The 20,128-nt window shown below is 43.9% G+C and overlaps 1 protein-coding gene across 1 annotated transcript in view; it reads right to left on the reverse strand.

Moving 5' to 3' along the window:
- The window catches only part of bmpr2b (bone morphogenetic protein receptor, type II b (serine/threonine kinase)), a 38,678-nt gene that overhangs the window by 7,504 nt on the left and 11,046 nt on the right, over positions 1 to 20,128 (reverse strand). Inside the window, exons 2-9 of the mRNA XM_080422976.1 lie at positions 14,392 to 14,580; positions 11,427 to 11,606; positions 6,403 to 6,510; positions 6,181 to 6,272; positions 5,512 to 5,742; positions 4,068 to 4,182; positions 1,716 to 1,876; positions 187 to 334 (exon numbers count right to left, since the gene is read on the reverse strand). Coding sequence (XP_080279102.1) covers positions 187 to 334; positions 1,716 to 1,876; positions 4,068 to 4,182; positions 5,512 to 5,742; positions 6,181 to 6,272; positions 6,403 to 6,510; positions 11,427 to 11,606; positions 14,392 to 14,580 — 1,224 coding nt within the window. The remainder of the gene's footprint in view (positions 1 to 186; positions 335 to 1,715; positions 1,877 to 4,067; positions 4,183 to 5,511; positions 5,743 to 6,180; positions 6,273 to 6,402; positions 6,511 to 11,426; positions 11,607 to 14,391; positions 14,581 to 20,128) is intronic.

Here is a 20,128-nt window from a genome sequence, read left to right on the forward strand (position 1 = left end):
ACCCCCAAAATTGTAGCTTAAGCGAAACATATCATTAGTTGACTAGTCATTACAAAATCATTTCAGTTGAAATGATAAATGATCCTTGCTTCTGCAATGCTGTATTCAGGTGTACGTACATGCATGCATTATGGGGTAGCTGTGTGTGTGTGTGTGTGTGTGTGCGCGTGTATCCCTCTCTCTCACCAGGAAATAGGTCGGTGCACCTCATGAAGGTCTCCCAGTAGACCAGGCCCAGGGCGTACATATCAACCTGCTTCAGAGCTGACTCACAGTCCCTCAGGTTCACCGCCCCTTCCAGGACCTCTGGCGCCATGTAGCGGATAGTACCCACCTGAGAGGGAGGATAGAGGGAGGATTGGATGAGGAGAGGGTAGAGAGTCAAAGAATGGATGGATGAAAGGGTAAAGGGAGGGGAGAAGCAAAGGTGGGACGATGGAGGGGGGATGGATAGAATAGAAAGATAGTGGGATAGAAGGGAGAACAATGGGAGGAGAGGAATACATGGACAGGGGGAGGTGGTTGACGTTTAGAAGGATCAGATGAACAAAGCGGTGAAAGAAGGAGACAGATGTAAGAATAAAGGACAGGCAGGTATAGGGATGAAGCGAGGAGATGGACAGAACAACCGAGGAAGGGTGGCGGGAGGAAAGACGTCAAAGTGAGGCGGGTCAGAGGAGAGTCGACACACAGGAGAAGACAGACGAAGGAAAACCAAAAAAAAGAAAGTTAAGATTGAAGGGACAGAGGAAGTAGGGCGGAGCAGGGAGAACAAAAGAGGAAGTGTGATTCACTCCCCTCCGTTTGCAGGGAGCTCAGATAAATAAGAGCTCCTAATCTTCTTCTACCAGACACATGGGTCTATTCATACCCAGAGACCATTTGCTATGCTACAACGTTTCACAGACAGAGAATACACACAACATCTACTTGATGCATTATACTTTTGCTTGGCTCAACGACAGCAAAAACTCTCTTGATGAAAAATAAATGAAACCATATGGATTTCGGGTTTTGTTGCATTTGTCAGGGGAATGTCAATGGTTCATCCTTTTTGGCCAAAATAGAAAATAAAAATTCAATAACTGGCTGAGACCATCTGGGACCCCAAGGGCAAAGTACAGTATATTTTAACACATTGAGTGCCAAGAACGCATAGATGCGTTTTTTTTTTTTTTTTTTTTAAATTTTTTGACCCAAAGACCAAGGAGATATGATTTTTTGAAGATTTAGACTCCCATCCACTTCCTTGTTAACTTAAAACTTAAAAATTCTGTATCTCGGCTCCTGAGTACTTTTTTTTCTCAATGAAAAATCTCTGGCATAAAACAGCTAAAAAATCTGAAATAACTCTGGCATTCAATGTGTTAAGATATTTAAGACCATACCGGTTAGTAATGTTTAAACGGCAGTGAATTTGGACACTCAATTCTATTATAACTATTTAACACTTCTTCCAGATCAATTTTTCATGTTGTTGATTTATTTAAAAAAAACAATAAAATATGTTTATTTAAAAAAAACAAGACTTTCTGAGGGTAGAAAGAAAAGGAATACTTGTGAGAAATGATGACCAGAGTTGGATTCTAACCCAGATCCTTTCAACTCGCAGAGCATGTGGTTAAGTGCCCCAACCGGTTGAGTTACCAAGCACCCATGTAATTAAGACTTATGGTTATGTTATTTTCACACTGGATATTCAGGTTGCCTCTCACCTCGCTGATGGCGGCGTTCTCTTCCTCTCCGTGGCGCGGCGGTCGGTTCCCCGTCAGCTTCATGGACAGGCCGAAGTCAATGATGGCACACGTGAGGTCAGCCTTGACCAGAATGTTTCGGCTATTCAAGTCCCTGTGCGACACAGCCGGCTTGTACACATCTGGATGAGAGGGAGATGAAGGGAGGAAGGGAGGAAGGAAGGAAGGAAGGGAGAGAACAACAATGAAAAAGGGAGAAGAAAGTGGTAGGTAGGTGATGATGATACAAGAGGGAGAGAGAGGTGGAGAGAACAGGGAAGAGAAAACTTGAGAACGAGCAAAAGCAAAGTAGAGGACAATGACGTTTATTTTTCCATTGTGGCTCTGTAGGAGGCGAGCCATCTAGAAAAGGGTCCGTCTGTGTTTCTGTCTGTTTTCCGTGGCATACCACTGAACTTCTTGTGCACACTGCCAGTGCGCCAAAGTTTATCTAAGTTTAAAATAATAATAATGTCAATGGCGGTCAGATTGAGCTGACACCTTGCCAAAACAAGTCATAGATACCATGGACTGGCCAAATATAGTCAGAGATACACATGGAACGAAGCCACATCGCTATTAGACACTGTTTTGTTCATATAAACAAATCAATATTACAGCAGCTTTAAAACTTAATAGAAAACAGCAAGGAATTCATACTGTAGGAACATGCCAGTAATCCTTGATACTGCTTTTAATTTGTATCTCTATGTTCACCATAACTCAAAGCAAGCTCACTCTAATCTAATTTAATTCAATCTAATTTAATCTAATCTAAATCAAAGGGATTAAAACAAGGGCATGTTGTTGCCTGTGCGCGCAATGCCCAATTGTTCCAGCAGGTGGCGCAAGGAGCCAAACGACCAGAGGAAAGCTGTGCTGTCTGCTACCACTGCTGATGTTTGATGTATTGTACCTGTCTAGCACCCCACAACCCGTTGGACTCTGCTCTTAGTCGAAGCAGAATTGAGAAACACCAGGTCTATATAATTCTCTCCAGTGTTCAAATTACATTGTGGCTTTCGTGGAACCCTGTGGAGGGGGTGGGAGGATACTGTATATACATGCAGGTCACATACATGAATGTGCTCTCTTACATGCAAAAATATACTATCTATACATTTATTATTGAAACAAAAAAGAACGATTTTTTTTCATTATCACTAAGAAACAATAAAAATACCAACGCATTGTGGCCAGGCTGTGGTTTGCATTACTTTGTTAAACATCCCATGACAATTATAAACATGCCCACAGCCTCGCTCAAACAACCAGTAGAGATTCACTCAAAAGACAATATACATTTAGTGCACATGCATGGATGGCCACAGCAGCAATAGACAAACAATTATCGGAAATAGCTATGCACGAATGAACGTAGATAAGTGCCTTACTACTAGCCTATTATTTACCAGAAACTTAAATATACAGGAAAATATGAACATGAGAAACAACCAGTGGAACCAAAAATTCTATTTTAGAGCTCCCCCAACATTTCTCAAAGGAGGGTTTCTGTGGAGCTCATGCCTCTTTCAGGGGAGCTATGTTTCAAACCCTGATCTCTCTCTCCATCAATCCTGACCTCTTTCTATGTGCTTCTGATGTCACGATCCCTCCAGCATCCCTTTATTCACAATCTCGCTCTCTCTTACACACACACAGTTCATGAATGCACATCTCTGTCAGCCTGAACGTCCTCCATGTTCTCGGTGGAGGTTTGAGGAGGTTTAAACAATGCTACCTTGACGTTCTAAAAGCATGTTAGCACCATTGAGAGAGAGTCGACTTGGATGTTATTTTCTCGCTCGTTGGCTTTAATTTGAGCTCAACTCTTCCGTCCACTACCGTCCAGTAGTTAGACCATAGGACATTGACTTGTCATTTGAATCCCTCTCTCACTCCATTTTTCATTCCTCCCTCTTTCCGTGGCTTGCCTGCGGTCAGTCTATAAATACCCCTGGCTGGAAGTGCATGCAGTTTGTGTGTTTGTGTGTGTGTGTGTGTGTGTGTGTGTGTGTGTGTGTGTGTGTGTGTGTGTGTGTGTGTGTGTGTGTCCAAATGCAGGGATGCAGAGAGCGGAAAGCCAAATATGAGCTGCATGCTGCAGTCCCGGGGGATTGTGGGAAGTATCTAGTGTGAGCATGCACGCGCGGACACACACACACACTTTTCTAAGACAGTACTTCTTGGGTGTGGAGGTAGTGTTCTCCAGTTGGTTTGTGTGTTGCAGACAGATGGCGCAGGCAGCCTGAGTCAGCTGCGAGTGACTATGTATTTAAACATACATTTGAGCGTTACTGTGTGTGTGTTTCATGTGTGTGCCCTTTGGCTCACCTCCTTTAAAGAGCTCAGTGTGCAGGTAGGCCAGGCCGCGGGTGACGGAGTGGGCTAGCCGACAGCTGCTCACCCAATCACTGGCAGTGATTGTCAGGTAGCGACACAGAGAACCCTGGGGAGAGGAGAGAAAGTGGCAGGAGTTATGGATGTAGGGGTGAATGAAAGAGGGAGTGAGAGAGTGAGGCAGAAAAGAGAAAGGGACACACACAAGTGATAAGTCATTCCTGTTTCTGAACTCCACACACACACACACACACACACACACACACACACACACACACACACACACACACACACACACACACACACACAAAGTGCTGGATGTGTTACAAAGTCACTTCACAGTAATTGTCACAACATTTTAGCTGTGCCAGTGAACCCAATGATTCCTCTTGCTTCTTTTAAAAATTAGACACTGTTTTGTTCATATAAACAAATCAATATTACAGCAGCTTTCAAACTTAATAGAAAACAGCAAGGAATTCATACTGTAGGAACATGCCAGTAATCCTTGATACTGCTTTTAATTTTTATCTCTGTGTTCACCGTAACTCAAAGCAAGCTCACTCGGTCTTACTCCGATATATTATCAAATCTGGGTTTGTCCCACTGACACTGTGCTAGGCTTTTTTAAAGCTTCTGACGTTTTATCATTTGCAAGAGGAAATGTTCCCGACAAACCACGGCGACATCCCTGGTTTAGACTTCTTTATTTAATCATTTAATAAAAGAGTTTATATGAATGGTGAATTATTGGCATTGGTCGCCAAAACATGTGTAGTGGTTACAACCTGACACACACACACACACACACACACACACACACACACACACACACACACACACACACACACACACACACACACACACACACACACACACACACATCTCTTGAGTGATAAACAAGCCCATGGCCAAGCGCACATCCTCTCCTCTAAGGAAATTGCATTAGGCATGCTAGACTTAAATGGATTATTGTTCATTTGAATACAACTTGCGTCCCAGGCTCCTGTCCTGGCTTGCTCTACATTGCCATGGAAACGTGCATTACCGCTGGTGTCCTGGTGCATAAGTGTCTTTCATAGGCTGGCCGGGGGTCAGCTGACCTCCACTTATGAAACGGACAGTTTTTTTGGTCCATTATTGTTATGCCAGCTTGACTCCAGCAGTTAAAACAGTTTTTAATGAAATTTAAAACAGAAGAGTTTCTGCAGGCAGCAAACAGCAGAAGGTGACGGAACATCGGAACGAAACAAACTGCAGTGAAAGCAGAGAGGGAGAGGACCTTGACAGGCAGCCTCTCAGTACTACAACAGCATTCACAATCACGTCCTTCTGACCCAGAACGTGCAGACTCACAGCTACACACAAAAGAAACGTGCTCTCATATGACGTGTGGGAAAAACAATGCACGTGCACGCACCCACACAAACACACTTACATGTGGGTAGTAGTCCATGACCAGCAGGTACTCAGTGCGTCCTTCGGCTCCAGTGCGCTCGTCTGCAGCTACGAAGCGCCCGATGTTGTCGTGTTCCAGCAGTGGCAGCCGGTAGATGGAGCATTCGTTCTGGAAGTTCTGGCGGTTGGCCGCGGAGAACACCTTGACGGCTACCGGACGCTCGTCCAGGGAACCGCAGTACACCACCCCGTACCGACCACGACCAATCAACTGGGAGAGAGAGAGAGAGAGAGAGAGAGAGAGAGAGAGAGAGAGAGAGAGAGAGATAGAAACTGTGTGGGTAATCAATACTCTTTGCCTACAAGATGGATAGGAAAGGAAGAGAGCTTTCTGAATTCAGACCTTGCAACAATATTCAATATGGCAAGGAGTGAAAAGCATGGAAACTGAAGGTTTTCATCTTGCAAAACGGAGAACGAGACGAGTTGCCTAAAAGCAGTTGTTGAAAGGCATTGCAGTGTCTGCGTCGTTTGTGATTCTGACCACACTGTAGCACAGACACCAGCTATGCAGTTTAAATTCACATCTCAACATCTTTCCTCCTCAACTTATTCACTGGATTTGATTTACATTTCTTTATTGAATTGGAAGATAGCTGAAGCAGGGAAAACGCATGCACACGCACAGTCGCACACACGTGAAACTGACCTCCAGTAGTTTGAGAGTGTCCAGGTCCAGAGAGCTCTCAGAACCTGCTGCCTCCATCATGTTCAGATTATGGAGTCCCTGCTTACCGTTACCTGTTAAGAAACAAGCACACACGTGCACACACACACACAATGTTCAGATTCCAGTCATGCCCTCACTATCACAGCCCAGATATAGAACATCATCTGACCCTTGATCGAGCGTGCCGCCGTGGCAACTCACCATGCAACATGCGGTAACCAAAGAAGGCTGCCACCGCGACCACGGCCAACACGGAGACGGTTGCCAGGGCGATGATCACTGTCTCCTCGTAATGTAGCGTGCGAGCATCTGTAAGAGGGGGGGGGGGGAGAAGAGCAATGCATGATGGGAAAGATCAGGTAACGTCAGGTAATGTACGGGAGCCCATCTTGACCGAAAGCTTGAAACCTCAACATCAGATTTGCTGTTTCTGATGTCCATTCTGCCCTGCATCCATGACAGCGGTGGCGTCCAGCCGTGTGCTTTGCAGGACCTGCAGGTATTCACTCACTGGCAATTACACCCCACTAGACCCATTGAATTACCAATTGTTTCCCCCTCTATGTTATGTACTGTATGTACTATGTGTCCATTCACCGCTCCGTCATGGTGACAGCAGTTACCTCTCATCCTGGTTGTGTAACAGAGATTCTAGCCTAACCAAATAATAGTTGAATTAGGGTTTCAAATCAGCAATTTTCACTAATCTTGTACACCACCATTATACCATCATACCGAGGTACTATAATACAGGGATAAGTGCTTAATCAGACTTATCGATAATAGTACAAAAATCTGTTTGTTGATGTATAAGAACTTAAAAAGATGCTTCTCGATTATTCAATTAACCTCAATGAGCAAGATCAAGTCAACCGATTCTAAATATCGGTTTTGATATATTTCCGGTTGATTGCCACGCCCTAAGTTTGAGTTTTTCAGATTTTCTATTGCATATCATCAGTGCTATGAGTTCATTTTAATAGCGTTGCTCTGTAGAAGGCTAGCCGCCGATAAGAGGGTCTTGTCTGTGTGTGTGTGTGTCTGTGTATCCAGAGCTGATTTCACAAACCGCTGGGTTGATTAGGGCGAAGCAGGCCACATTAAGTCTGAGATTCACATGAAGCCATGCTGTTCCCATGTGGATCTTATCATCTTCATGATCCCATTTTTATTATTAAATCTCCACCTCGTGTTGTAAATTTTTTTGCAAATTGTTGCAACAATTTAGTAGTAACTGGTGGTCTTGGATTGTACTTTGCAGTGGAGTGGCTTGTACTTTGCAGTGATGTTGCATGTACCTTGCAGAGGAGTTGCTTGTATAATTGTGTTCTGGTGAAAGCAGGCGCCACAGGGGAGGAGAGTTGTGAATGAGGGAGAGGCTGCATTTAAAAGCATTGGTTTGTTTTGACTGGAGGGCCCTGTGAGCTCAATGAAACGGAATGGCTACTGTATCTGTACTGCTGCATGCTCAGCTGAGTAAGAGGCAATGAAGCCCACAGCCCTCACTGCAGAGAGAGAGAGAGAGAGAGAGAGATAGAGAGAGCTAGGAAGGGAGGGGTAGAGAGAAAGAAAGGCGGGGGAGAGAGAATACTAGGAGAGTGGACAGCACTGCAGTCTAGAACAGGAATACACAACTGCCACATACTGCTTATCTGCAGACTTACAGAGCTGGCCTGTGTATTCTAGGCTGTGCACAAGTATAGGTTCACAGAGAGAAGGCCAAATAACAAGCACATACAACCAAAACTTTAATTGAAAACAATTCAAATGTCCCTATACACGTGCCATCTGCAGGTCATGTGAGGCTAAGCGCCGCTGCGTACGCATGGATGCACGGGTATGTATGCACAAACGCACGTGGGAAAAATGCGATCAATTGAGCTCAAACACGCATGAAGCACGGCCCAGCGGTCTGGAAAACTGTCACACAGAGAGACAGAACGAGAGAGAAAGAAGGGGAGGGAGAGAGAGAGAGTGAAATAGACAGAGAGAGAGAGTTGAGAGTTGGTGTGGTGTGAGAGGGATCGATGAATGAAAAAGTGTGAGTGAATGCAGACATAAACAGAGGGGGAGAGATAAAGAGTGATACAGACAGAGAGAGACAAAATATGCAAATGTACCCTGTCTGTGTAGGCAGAGTGGCCTTTGGGATGAGACATAAATACAGGTTATTAAGTGAATACAGCTGGCAGAATTACTCTGGTCATGGTAAAACACAAACACACACACACGCATGCTGTGGTAGCTGACGTAGTTCTAGTATTTCTGCTCTCAGGGAGGTGTGATTAATGAAAGTTTGAATCAGCAATACAGGCTATGTATGTACACACATACAGGACGACGCACACACTAGCCTTATAATTCAATCATGCACTGCTACTGTATCCCTCACTTTCCAGTTGGATCGCTTATCTCATCTACTGTATAGACACACATCTCCCTCTCTCACACACACACACACACACAACATGCAGACTAGTATTCCCGTAAATGCAGACTTCCACAAATAGGAAGAGAACGGAAGCAAGCGCACGCAAGACCACACTCTGTGTGGCATTGATTACATCAATAAAGAGAGTGCTGCTGCCGTGAGAGAGGGACCGCCTCCAATTCATAATTGATGCCCCAAGAGCCTGAGGGCAGCCTGCGCTGGCGCACGCATGCACACACACACACAGACAGTCTGACAAACACAAAAAGGCATAACCAGGTCCCTCTCAGTAGCTGAGGTCAGGGAGTTCAGAGTCAAGGATGCTGCTGCACAGGAAGCAACCTGACACACACACCCACACACCCCTACAGTATTTCAACTACTGGTTTAACAATATTCACACCCTTGCTTCCGCTCATCCTGAAAAACTAAACTATAATTGAGCGGGTCTTGTTTGACAAGACACTGGGCTGTCAATGGGACCCAATGGCTGCTAATGGGATCTAACCCACGGATGTATGTTCCCAGAACAAGTTTCTCTAACTATTAGGTTACGGCGCGGCAAAATGCCAAGCGGCGTCGCCTGCCTTTTAGCTGCGGTCTTAACAGCGCCGTTCATCCGAGCTATGAACAGGAACATTCAATGTGAAACACAAACGGGCTTTCGGTGTCGTATGACAGAACTGGAGTGCAGTGCCGGTCTGTCTCATTTTTCACTTCCCGTGCTTTCTCCTCGTCATTTTCTTGTCATTGTGTCCCGTCGGCGAGCGTACAATAGAACCAGGCCTCAGGTCAGTAGCAGAGGGGCATTTCATTTTGGATGAGGAGACACTCCCATTTGTCGTGACACTCCCTTTCATTCCGTCTTCATGTTCATTCGGGTACAGTAGAACCCACAGTGCAGACGCCTTACCATGCACAGAATGCAGAGAGACAGCATTGGTTGGAGGTGTGAGTGGGTAGATATTTCTTTTGTCGGTGTCTCCGTCTATAAATAGACACTATATGTGTCTGTATCAACCATGTATATGTCTGCACCTGTATCTGTTGTGCATGTGACTGCGTGGGCAGACATGTAATTATCATCCCAGCTTCACCACGCTGAATCACACAAGCAAACCTTGAGACAAGGTCTCGCGCTCTTGCTCTGAACTCCTGAAATACTTTTCATGAATAAACCACACTTCTGATGTGAGCTGAGGATTCAATGGGATCCACTTTCCGTGACTGTCACAGGAAAGAACAAAACCCACGTTAGGTTTTTGTGTGACCGTAAAAGAGACGCTCTGGCGACTCGCCTACAGATATGATTTAAATAAATATGATCTTATGTTTTTCTGCGATTGGCTGTTGTAATAAAATAATTGATGGCCACCAGGCAGCTAAGTGGTGGCCTTGCAGACACAAAAGCAAGATGAATGGCGTGAGGAAGAGGAGGAAGGAGAAACCAGTGGCAGGCTTTAGTCCATCAACAGTATATATCTGTCACAGTTTGCATGGCTACGAGTTATGGCCATTCTAATTTCTTCCTTCTATTCATTTATTTCCCTTTGTTCCGTCTATATATCTCTGCCTTGATCCTCGCCCCGGTGACAAGGACGGCAGAGGAGCTCTCGGTGGCGCGCTTATTTTGCCCTTTTCCTTTATCTGCCTTTTCATGATTTATTTCTTAGACACGAGAGTGTAGGTAGACATGAAACCTTGGACAGAGAGAGGAGAGACATGCGAGACAAGACCGGGAGTCGGATTTGAACTCGGGGCGTTGCGGCTCACAAGGATCACATGGTCTGTGCACTAACTTGCTGAGCCACCAGGCACCCGGAGATCGTTGTCTTTGAAGCATGCCGTTGAATTGCTGCCATTGTGTGCAGCTACCGCATGGAACAACCTTGAAACTTGACACTTTGCTCGCTCACTGCTCAGTGAATGACTGGTGGGGATGGTGACGCTGGCCTGGCTGTTAAACAGACCATAGAATAACTAGCTAGCTCTCCAATGGTTTTTCATAACTCAGTACAGGCTTTAATGAGCAAAGACTCTTTTTTTAAGTTCTTTCTTTTTAAGCATTGAATTTTATATCTTGGCAGCTAAGAGCGCCTGTGGAATAGGTGCATATAGAAAAGGTTGCCAAATTGTGTAGGAAAAGAGTGGAACGAGAGCCAATTTAATGTGGATGTTTAGCACATTTGAATGTGGGTTACGATGAAACTATGTTGTACGTGAAGAAAAACATTCCCTCCCGCAGTCCATCCATGGCCTTTATCAATTTAAATTCCTTTCTTAATAAAAGGAGTAAGTCAAGTCATTAAGTTAGTTATGAGTGCCTTCTTAAGGATGCAAGGTAGCGCATGTGACTGTGTGCCTGTACATGTATACACAGTGTATTTAAATATATAACCACCAATGTACAGCTGTGTGCTTGCGTCTGTGCATGAGACATGAGTGTAAACATATACAGAATAACTAGAGCAGCTAGTGTGTAAATAGCTCGACTGTAAATACGTCTGCAGACCTATGACTGTGTGAGTGTGTCTCCAAGACATGACTCACCACGAAAGTATGTCTGTGAACATTCCATGTGTATGTCTGTGTTTGTATATCACTGCTGTCGTGTGGCTTTTATAAATACTGCAACAATCAAAAGCATTAGCAAGAGCTTATGACTAAATAATAACTAGATTGGAACGCAGGTTCTTTTTTTCCCCGTTTCTTAAAAAGTAAAGGTTTTGGACACCCGAAAGCGACGATATTTGTGTGTGCGTGTGTGTGTGTGCGTGCATGTGTGCGTACGTACATGGTGGCTGTGCTGTGGTGGGGCTGGGCGGGGGGAAATCCTCCGTGAAGTTGACGTTACACATGTCGCTGCCGCAGCAGCAGAAGTGGTACGTTCCGTTCTGGATCTGAGGCGGCAGGTTGGTCACCACGCAGCGGTCGCCACGACACTCCTGCTGGTCGGCCAGATGGGGCCAGCAGCCTGACGGAATGGAGAGGACAGGGTTATTGTAGTTGACCAACAACAAAATAATGAAAACTAGAATTGAAACTATAATCTCAAGAAGGGGAAGTGTACCAGATTGCCTGATTGAGTCATCATTATTAGGAAATGTGCCCATATAATCACATGTGTGTGCTCACTCATACATAAGATACAAATCAATATATCAATTAACATAAGTTTTATGGAAGGTTGGATAAGAGAATGGAATAAGGGTATTTTATTTATGTATTTACATTTTAAAACATTTCCCCATGGACCACCTGCAGGCCTAATTATGCCATGGACCACTAGTAGTCCATGGACCATTGGTTGAGAAACAGTGGGATCACTGGGATGTATAGACATGGGATGCATTAAGTGTTACCAAAGCACTAATCTTAGCCCATATCCCCTCCCAAAAAAATAGGTGGTCCCCAGGTTGATTCTTAGTCAGGGTGGTGGTCCCTGGTTCATAATCAGTTGAAAACCCCAGTTCTAGATGACTGAGCTTGTAGATCTGCTATTTTCACTATATTTCTGAGCTTTATCAATCTCGCCCCTGACTACCCCATATTACAATAACAAAACGAAAAGCAACACTAAAACTAAGAAAGAAATCTACTACAACTAGCCTTTTTTAAAACAAAGTACACTAGCAAAATGAATCAATCCAAACTAAACTGACATTGGAAACTAAATGTGAAAATGAAATAAAAACAGAATGGTGGCTTAAAAATGCAATGAAAAGAGGGTTTTCTCTGAGCGTGCGTGTGTGTATTAACTCATTGAGTGCCATTAACGTGTTTCACCGCTATGGCGCAACGTGCCAATGACGTGTTTTTTTTTTTTTTTTTTTTAAAACATGTTCAGAACCCAAGATATCATTATCTGAAGATTTGCAGCCCCATCCACTCCTTGTTTAACACATTCCATGCCAGAGTTTAATCTCATAATGTACTCACCAGTGCCAGCGTTTTATTGTTGTTTTTTAGTTTTTTTCATGTCGCCACAGACCTCGCTAAATAAGTTAAAAGTGCGCGTTCATTTGGTTCTAAACACACAGCGGATCCGTGAGAAACGGCGAGCGAAAACAGTTTCCAAATCCGTGCCGCCATCTTGAAGCTACAGCCGATCAACCATAAACAGTGATCAGCGAGGAGAAAAACAACAACCAGAGAAAATCGAGTTTTAAACAGGATCCCAGACAGGAAGCGGATACGATCGAAAAAACCGGAACCCGAATAATTCCGTTTCCGACCGGAAACCGGAAACGGAAATGGATCAAAAAAATTCGGAAAGTGCACCTGGGGCACTTAACATGGGAATCGGCGGTTCGCGTAGATCTACGCGACTGGCACGCTGCGGCTTTAAATAGGTTCGCGTAGATCTACGCGACTGGCATGCAATGTGTTAACGTATAACTGAAAAAGGCTGTATCTCGCTTCCTAAGCACTTTTTTTTTACTTTGAAAAAAACTCTGGCACTGGGACAACATAATATAGAAATAATTCTGGCACTCAATTGTACTACCTATGAGTATGTAAAAGAACAAAAACGACTAAACAAAACGTTTAAAAAATAATAATAATCTGGCACTCAATGAGTTAAGAGAGACAGAGAAACATCATGTGATATGGCGTGTCTGACTTGCATGCATCGTTTGCATCATTTATTGGGAAGCATCGGCCTGCTCCGTTTGATTCAGATTCAGCATATGACTAGCTAGCGGCACTGGGCCCGTCAACCTGTCACTCGAAGCGCGGTTGGAACACAGACAGGGGTTTCAGCGTAGAAGGGAGATGGCAGATCAAATACGTGGAAATTCTTTGTAGATATGAAGCCAAAGATGCCTTCAGAAGGTTTATTGCACTTGCACTATGCCAACAGGATCTTAAGCCAATGGAGTACGTCCTTAAGCGCAGCATGTGATGTATTAGAGCAAGAAATTATTTTGCTGCACTTTTAGTGCCTTGTCGCCCTGTTGCCCGTTTCCAACGACATCATTCTAAATCAAATTAAATGTTTCACTCTTGCAGGTTATAGCCATTTTCCTCCCAATGGGATACGGTCAGAATTTTACAATCGGTCACTTAATGTGTGAGGTAATAATGGCGAGCCATTAAAAAAGTAGATAAAAATTAACAATGAGCTCCTCTCTATAATTACTACAAACTACAGGACGTCCTCAATTACAATGTACTGTAATGCAATCCTGTCACTCTGCGAATAGGGCCTAGGACCAAAAGTTTAATTAAACTAATGCATGGTTGTCCCCGACGCCCTTCCTTTCTCATCCTTCCTTTTATTCTCTGTCAGTCTCATCCCTCCATCATCCTCCGCCAGGTCTCCCTCATCGTTATGGAAAGCCCATAGGGTCATAATTCTTACGTTTAAATATATACTATATTAAGATTGAATTATCGTGGCCCCTACGTGCATTCAATTCATGGTGGGAGCAGGGGGATGCACATTTAGTTTTAGTCATAGTCGTTTGAATACAATTCCATTTACTCTTTAGTTTTGGTTGACTAAATTTAAGAATTTAGTCGACTAAATCTACATTCTTAGTTCTACTGGATCTCTTCTCCACTAGTCCCTCCCTAACATTTAGTCTAGCTTTTATTTGTTGACGAAATCATCAGCATATTTAGTCATAGTTGTCATCATAGCTTAGTTTTTAGTTTCAGTTTTTCGCTTTTGTTTAGTTTTCGTCGGTGAAAAAAAGGTAGCCGACGATCATTTTTCGCCATAGTTTTAGTCGACAAAATTAACACCGCCGCACCTTGTTTGACCAGGTGCACATCCCCAGGCGGACTCTTCTCCCACAGGCCGTAGCAGTGGCTGCCCTTGTCGCAGCTGACCGAGTTGTTCTCCGGCGAGATGCGCCCCTCGTCCCCCGGCGGCACCCGGTCCACATCGGACTGTTGCTGCCGGTCCATAAACGCACACACTCTCTCCTCGCCCTGGGTTGCTGTGGAGATAAGGAGGAGGAAGAGTTATCGTCAAGTCATAACAAAGTCTTTTACAAGATGCTTTTCAACAAAGTCCCGTTAACAGACAGGCAGGTGTATGAGAAATGTAAGATAGGTGGGCTATGCTGGTGCGCGTGTGTGTGTGTGTGTTTTTTTAGCTTGGCTTTGATCATTTGTATTCATCACTTCATGCCCTCTTGTTGTTGATGTAGCACCGCAGTGCTCCCTTCACAGCAAAACACTCTCAGACAAAAATGAACAATTTAGATGATAAAATCAAATCTGAAAATCCAACCCTTTTGAAATGAAAAATAAATGTAGAGGCGCATGCACAGTTGTGCATGCACACACACGGCTGTGCATGCACACACACACACACAGTTTCTGCACCAGTCTTCACTCACGAGCACGTAAGCACACAAAGGCTGCTTTCAACTGCAGCTGGTGCTCTGAGTCAGAACAGATTTTAAATTAAATAACAATTATATTAAACAGGCACAATAACTGCAGAAAGTGAGAGGTGGGATGCTATACGGCGGAGCAATCAGTGAACTGTGCAGCCGTCATGCACAGGTGATTGAGCCTAATCTATGACTCAGCGGAAAAGTGTCCTGCAACAGGTCCCTCAACAAAAATGGTGTAATTAGTTTCAAGGCAATTTAACGACAGTTTTACGCCGGCTGAACAATAAATTATGCTTTAGCGTGGTGTGTGATGCTGGTCCTGTGTACTGTTGACACACTGGTGTGTCACCACTTAACACATCCACAAGCAATGGCAGTTTCATCTTCCAGCGGCGACGGTGTGGAGCACGTGTGGATGGATTCACATGCATGCACAGGCACACACACACACTTACATGTGACTTCTCTGTGCTTTGTGACCAATATCTTAACTCTTAACTAAACTTCAGGAAGATCGGTTCAGTAGACACATTATACAAATATATGTATATTCATTTACCTGGGACAATGCACATCAATCAACAGCTAAAGTACTACCGATATCTGTGAGGACTGGATTGTGTGACCACAATCAATCCCCAAATTCTTCTTCACCTTATCCCTGACCAGTACGGATGTTATAACCTGTACCTGCCCTAACTTTAAAATAATCATAATTCTAACCATAACCTTATCAAGTACACCAATCGAGACACATCAACATCATGTTATTTCCTGTTATCGAATGGGGACTTTTGGTCCTCACAAAACCACTCATTCTACAGATAGACAGACGGAAACCTCCAGCTACTCTTCTGCGTAGACCTACCATCAGCCTGTTAAAATAACATGTTGCCGTACTGCTGAAATTGCTAGAGTTGCCATGACAACTCCGTAATACCTGCACTAGCCTGTTATGTAGTGCTACGTTTGTGTTGTTGTTGCAGGGCGGGCCAACGAACTGCAAAGACATATGGAGAGAGATACGAGATGTTATAAAATAAATACAAATGACAGAGCTGTAATGCACAGTAAGTGTACTGTGACTGAGGCCATTACAAGGACAATTGTATATTATGCAGTTGTGTAATAAAGAGAGAGAAAGATTCCCATTGAAATAAATCCTACTCCTACATTGAGAGAGGGCAGAGCTGAAGATGGGTGAGAAAGAGAGAGAGAGAGCGAGAGAGAGAGGGGGGAGAGAGAAGGAGAGAGAAAGACATTGCTGACATGTCATGAAGAGCCATTCAGTAAAGGTGAGAAGCCGGAAAGCAGTGTGAGTCCGCATCTCATTCCACTGTGTCACGCAAAGCCCTTCGGTAGACTTTCAATCACTAAAGGTCCTTGCACACTGGTGCGTCTTTTCGTTGCGTTTTTTTTACAACAATGAAAAAAATTGAAAAAACAATGAAAAAAAATAAAACGCAACGAAAAGACGCACCAGTGTGCAAGGACCTTAACACAGGATTCTAGATGTAAGCCGTAAAGCCCAATTTGATTTGGGGTTCGGTGTCTCGCAGGTGAACAGCCAGGGAGACAAGACAGAATAGTGGAGGTAGAATGATGCCGTTACCAATAACACAAAACATAATGCATTTATTTATTTTATTGTTTATGGCAAATATGAACATTGAGTCTGAAGAAAAACTTCACTCAAGCAGTCGGCTGAGTGACGTTACTTCCCCACTCAGACTGCACATTTCCATCTATAGCAAAGATCTTAAATAGATCTTAGGCATATGACAGAACTGGATTTAATTTGTTTCCTGTGACGGTGGATTGGATATGGGATCATACAGAGCACTGCTGGACTAGGCCTGAATCCCGCCTTTTCCTCTTGTGCCTCCCCTTCCCAGGATTCTAGAGGAAAGACACGAGGGTGTGGATTTCCTGTTTTAAACACAAAACATGACACAGTCTAATAACGGTGTGGCTTCCTTGTGCAATCTGTAGCTATGGATATGGATAGCAAGGTACTGGGTTTGCAGTTTGTGAACGAAGCGCCATTGATGTGCTAATGAACTAACGTGTACTTATTAAAGTGAGGTGAGCTGTGACTGGCGTGGCGTAGCTGGCTAGTTCGCAGTGATTGGTCTACTTTTGTGGTGACTGGCATAGCAGCGTCAGCTGAGATGCGTGGTTTGCTGTGATTGGTCTACTTATGTGGGGACAGAGATCCCGACCAATCTTTTTCTAAACACCTGGCCCCTCCAGCGCAATGGCGTGAAATATAGGGCTATCCATCAGTGCCGGTTATCAGCCAAACAGCAGACGACTCAATTGAGTCCAGCCGGGTACTTTATAATATTCATTGTTGATTGTAATAAAATATAGCACAACCTTTTTTGTGCTGTACATTGTTCTAATGGACTCTAAGTTTAACAATAAAGCTGAACTGAAATGAAATGAGTTGATTCGTTACTGCATGTGCTGTACATTTATGACCACTAATCTAGAGAAACGTGCCTATGATTCCCACCCCCACATGCAGTATGTGTGTGTGCGAGTGTGTGCGGGTGCAATGTGTGCGAGTATATACAAGAATTGTATTATTACACAGAAAGAGGACGTGCTCATCAGACAGGCAAAAAAACAGTAGCAACTTGACAACCTGAGTATTATAAAGATATTGAAAGAGAAGGCACTTACAGTTTAAAATTTGTAGGTCACAACCACATATATTCACAGAGTAGAAATTAAGTTTAGCCAAAATCTGGCCTGTAAACTATTTTCAAGTGACATATAGGTGAGAAGAGAACTGATCAGTCAGGACTCAAGTAGGCGTGATTTAAAAAAGGTATAGATATTTACAGACTGTATAAGGCTCAGGTAGCAAATGAATTAAAATATCCAATAATTAAAATCAATGTATATTATGGAATAGTGGTATCAGAATGTGCCAGAGGCTGCCAAATCTGGGCTTTTATGGGCAAAAGGTTATCTCTGGACCCACTGGCTACTTTTTCCTCATTCCTACTCCATCCATATCCTTGTGGAAAGCCCTGTAAAGTGTTGTGTGTCACTGTGTGTCACTGTTCATGCCTGGTACATATACACAACGGTTTAGGCAGTTTCTCGTTGCTCTTCCAGTCCAAAAGGGTGTCTAATAACAATTAGGCAACTAGGAATCTCAGGGGGCTTAATTTCAGGATGCCCTCATGACTTTTCACTGAGATTTTGCACATTTCGTATTGATCCATGAGGCCGCCTCATTGTGGTGGCCGATCAATGTGAGAAACAAAGAAAATAGAGAACAAGCAGCTACTTTCAGCTACTTTTACTTGTTGCACTTGGAGAGCAGCGTGGTTATACAACAAAGAAGGTATTAGGTTTTAAAGTGTGCCCAAAATACAATTAATAATAATTGTGCACAAGAACCAACATTATTTTGTTGAGACACAAACAATTAAAACAATACAGGTTGACTGTAGGTTGACTTCAGTGAGACTGATTCTCGTGTACATGGTTACAATACATTACAATAATGTGGAACAAAAACAACAACCAAGAACTAGCAAAGTTATTAATTATTAATTAGCCTACAACACAAGAGTGTTTGCTGCGGAGAGATGGAGCCAGAGAGAAAGAAAGCGCTCGTATGTGAAAATGAGAAGTGTGTGTATAGCGGTCATGTATGGCAATGAGAGACAGACAGTAATAGTGAGGGTCACCCTCAAAGCTCATGTTTGGGTATGCAGCAGCCCATGTCGTGAATAATGGCCGATAGGAGGAATACGCTGTGCTAGCTTGTTTTCTGATCCGTCTCTCTCGCTCCACCTCTCCACTGCACTCTGGTCGTGCCCTGCCCAAGGTCGAGCCAGTCTGTGTGGGCAGAGAGTGTCGTGGTGGGATGGTAGCTTTGCTGGGCACAGAGCCAGGCAGCTCCTCTTCCCTACCCCTCCCCTCCCTTCTCCTCTCCAACCTCCTCCCCTCTGATACCACAGTCAAGCCTGTTCTGCTGTGGGCCCAGGCTCCCTTCGAAAGGGAGCTGCCAACTGTTTGCAGTACCAAAAAAAAAAAGAATTTAAATAGAAGCAGTGAGTAGTCATGGAGTGCAAGGGTGAGAGCCTTAGGTTCCTTAGGGATTCCTGCGATATATAATGGGAAACACGGCCCCTCCAGAAAGCCCCAGGAGTGCGATTTGGAAAACATTTCACTTCCTGGACTGTAAATGAAATATACTGTCTGTAATTACACTGTAATCTAGAGGTGTGACTCTTCACTGGCCTCACGATTCGATTTGATTGTGATTCACCGGTTACCGATTAGATTATGCATCACCATATATTACTGCACGTGGTCGTGGCTACTTTTTCATCAGTAGATACTGTACATCAGGGGTTTTCAACTGGTTGTGATGAACCAGGAACCACCACCCTGACTAAGAATCAACCTGGGGACCACTGTTGTGTTGGATGGGGATATGAGCTAAGATTCGTGCTTTGGTAACACTTGCTATGCGTTCCATGTCTACACATCCCACTGTTTCTCAACCAATGGTCCACGGACTACTAGTGGTCCATGGCATAATTAGGTTGAGAACCACTGATCCATTCCTATCCCACGGTTACCCTTATTCTGTTCTCTTACTTTATCCAACCTTCCATTAAACTCATGTTAACTGATTTACTGATTTGTATCTTATGTATGAGTGAGCACACGCATGTGATTATATGGGCACATTTCCTAATGATGATTACTCTGTCAGGCAATCTGGTACACTTCCACTTCTTGAGATTCTAACTCCCTTTTCTGTGGAATTTATTGACCTCCAACTACCTGACAACATTGACGCATCATCATAGGTCACCAGGTCGTAAATGCACTGTTCCGTGGAATAAAAAAAAAAATCTTCACTTTCCTTCATTACTAAATGCATGGTCAGGGAGTCAGGGACAGTACCAGGAACATGCCTGCACTACCACCTCAACCTGTGACTGACTGGCTGACTGAAATGATAGCATGACCCACTGGTGCAGAGCTGCCAATTAACCAGCTTAATGCTGAGAGTGCATGTGCAAGGCACACACAAAACGCAAACATGGAGGCAAACAGTCAGGCACGCACATATAAATAGCAAGCTCAAACGCACACCAAATGAATG

This window comes from Gymnoscopelus braueri (genome assembly GCF_963280865.1).
Source record: "Gymnoscopelus braueri genome assembly, chromosome: 24".
NCBI classification, from domain to species: Eukaryota; Metazoa; Chordata; class Actinopteri; order Myctophiformes; family Myctophidae; genus Gymnoscopelus; species Gymnoscopelus braueri.